This window comes from Pseudophryne corroboree, chromosome 8 (assembly GCF_028390025.1).
Source record: "Pseudophryne corroboree isolate aPseCor3 chromosome 8, aPseCor3.hap2, whole genome shotgun sequence".
NCBI lineage: Eukaryota > Metazoa > Chordata > Amphibia > Anura > Myobatrachidae > Pseudophryne > Pseudophryne corroboree.
Window position 1 is genome coordinate 353,437,414 of NC_086451.1, and position 1,705 is coordinate 353,439,118.

General features: G+C 42.9%; 1 protein-coding gene across 1 annotated transcript; it reads left to right on the forward strand.

Moving 5' to 3' along the window:
• The first annotated feature begins 406 nt into the window (after nt 1-406).
• On the forward strand, nt 407-1,160 carry LOC134947790 (olfactory receptor 6C76-like). Its single transcript, XM_063935676.1, has one exon. The coding sequence runs from the start codon at nt 421-423 to the stop codon at nt 1,102-1,104; it is 684 nt and encodes a 227-aa protein (XP_063791746.1). The 5' UTR covers nt 407-420; the 3' UTR covers nt 1,105-1,160.
• The last annotated feature ends 545 nt before the right edge of the window (nt 1,161-1,705 follow it).

Sequence of the window (1,705 nt, forward strand, 5' to 3'; positions counted from 1 at the left end):
CTTGCAAAAATAAATATTTGCGGAACTAATAGTATAAATCTCACAAAATTTTAATTGGCCATGACATGTGCTCTTAAATGGATGGGTTTGCGGGATTTCTATGATTTCTCCATCCTTTTGCTTGCAGATAAAATGTTGGCGATTAAACTGAAGAATGAAACTATCGTTACGGAATTCCATCTTTTAAGTTTCTCTTTGTTGACCGAGGTGGGATCGTGCCTGTTCGTCCTGATTTCCATTATTTATATTGTGACCATCACAGCCAATATCCTCATTATTGTTCTTGTCATAACTGAAAGACGGCTTCACAAGCCCATGTACTTCTTCATAGGCGGACTGTCATTCCTAGAGATCTGGTATCCTTCAGTCACTGTTCCCAGACTGCTCTGGAGTCTGCTAACAAAAGAAAAAGCTATTTCCATGGCTGGTTGCATGGCTCAGTTTTATTTTCATTTTTCTTTAGGTACCACAGAAAGTTTCCTCCTGACTGCAATGTCTTATGACCGCTACGTGGCCATATGTAATCCCCTGCACTATTTAATTAGCATGAGCAACACGACTTGTACCAAACTGTTAGTGGGTTCCTGGGCAGGTGGCTTTATTGTCATAGTTGTTCTGTGTTTGCAGATCTCCAGTCTGTCTTTCTGTGATGGCAATGAGCTTGATCACTACTATTGTGACTTTGCAGCACTAATAAGGCTGTCCTGTACTGAAACTTCCAGCATCGAAATGTTATTTTTTGTAGCATCCTGTTTTGTAATCCTGGGCTGCTTTCTACTTATTGTTATCTCCTACAGCTATATCATCCGAACAACAATGATGTTTCCCACATCTTCTGGGAGACGCAAGGCCTTTTCAACATGTGCATCTCATCTGATTGTTGTTTGCCTCTTTTATGTTACTAATATCATTATGTTTGTTCGACCCACCACCGGTGACTTTTTCCACTTGAATAAAACAGTTTCCATCATTCCATCAGTGGTGACTCCACTGCTGAATCCTGTTATCTACACCCTACGGAACCAAGAAGTGAAAGAGGCTGTGAAGAAGGCATTGCAGAAAGTTGCCTTGAAAGGGCAACATAATATCACTGTATTTCTGTAATAATGATTGCAGGATACTTATATGATGAAAGGCCCAAAATAAATTGAATTGCCTTACCCTTGCCCCACTTCAGTGGTCTGAACCAATGAGGAGTTCTGTTGTTAATTGTGTGCCTGTTAGGACATGGACAGGGCCTGATTCAGAGATGGACCAGTAGTACAGTGCAGCAGCAGTGCAATAATATGTTAATGCCACAGGAGACGTCTTGTGTGAATAGTCACCTCCTGGCGGCTTCTATGATCCGCTGCTGCGTCATCGAACGCAGCATCAGATCATCTGCATGAACATCGTCATTTGAGTAACCTTCAGGTTACACTGGATGGCTGATGTTTTCACGCAACAACTGGCCTCTGCAAGCCCAGAAAACAAGGACAACATGTCCCCGTTTTTGGAACACTGGTTATTGCCTCCCCTTCCCTGCCCCCAAACAGCCGCAGCATGTCAATCACGCTGCGGCTTAGGGGACACTGCAACCGTCATTGCAGACAGAGGTCTGCACATGCACAGTACAAATCATCCTGCGCATATGCTGATCTTAAAACATTGGATATGTACTGCATGCATACCATCAGGTTTGGGTAGATCTCTGAATCTGGTCCTT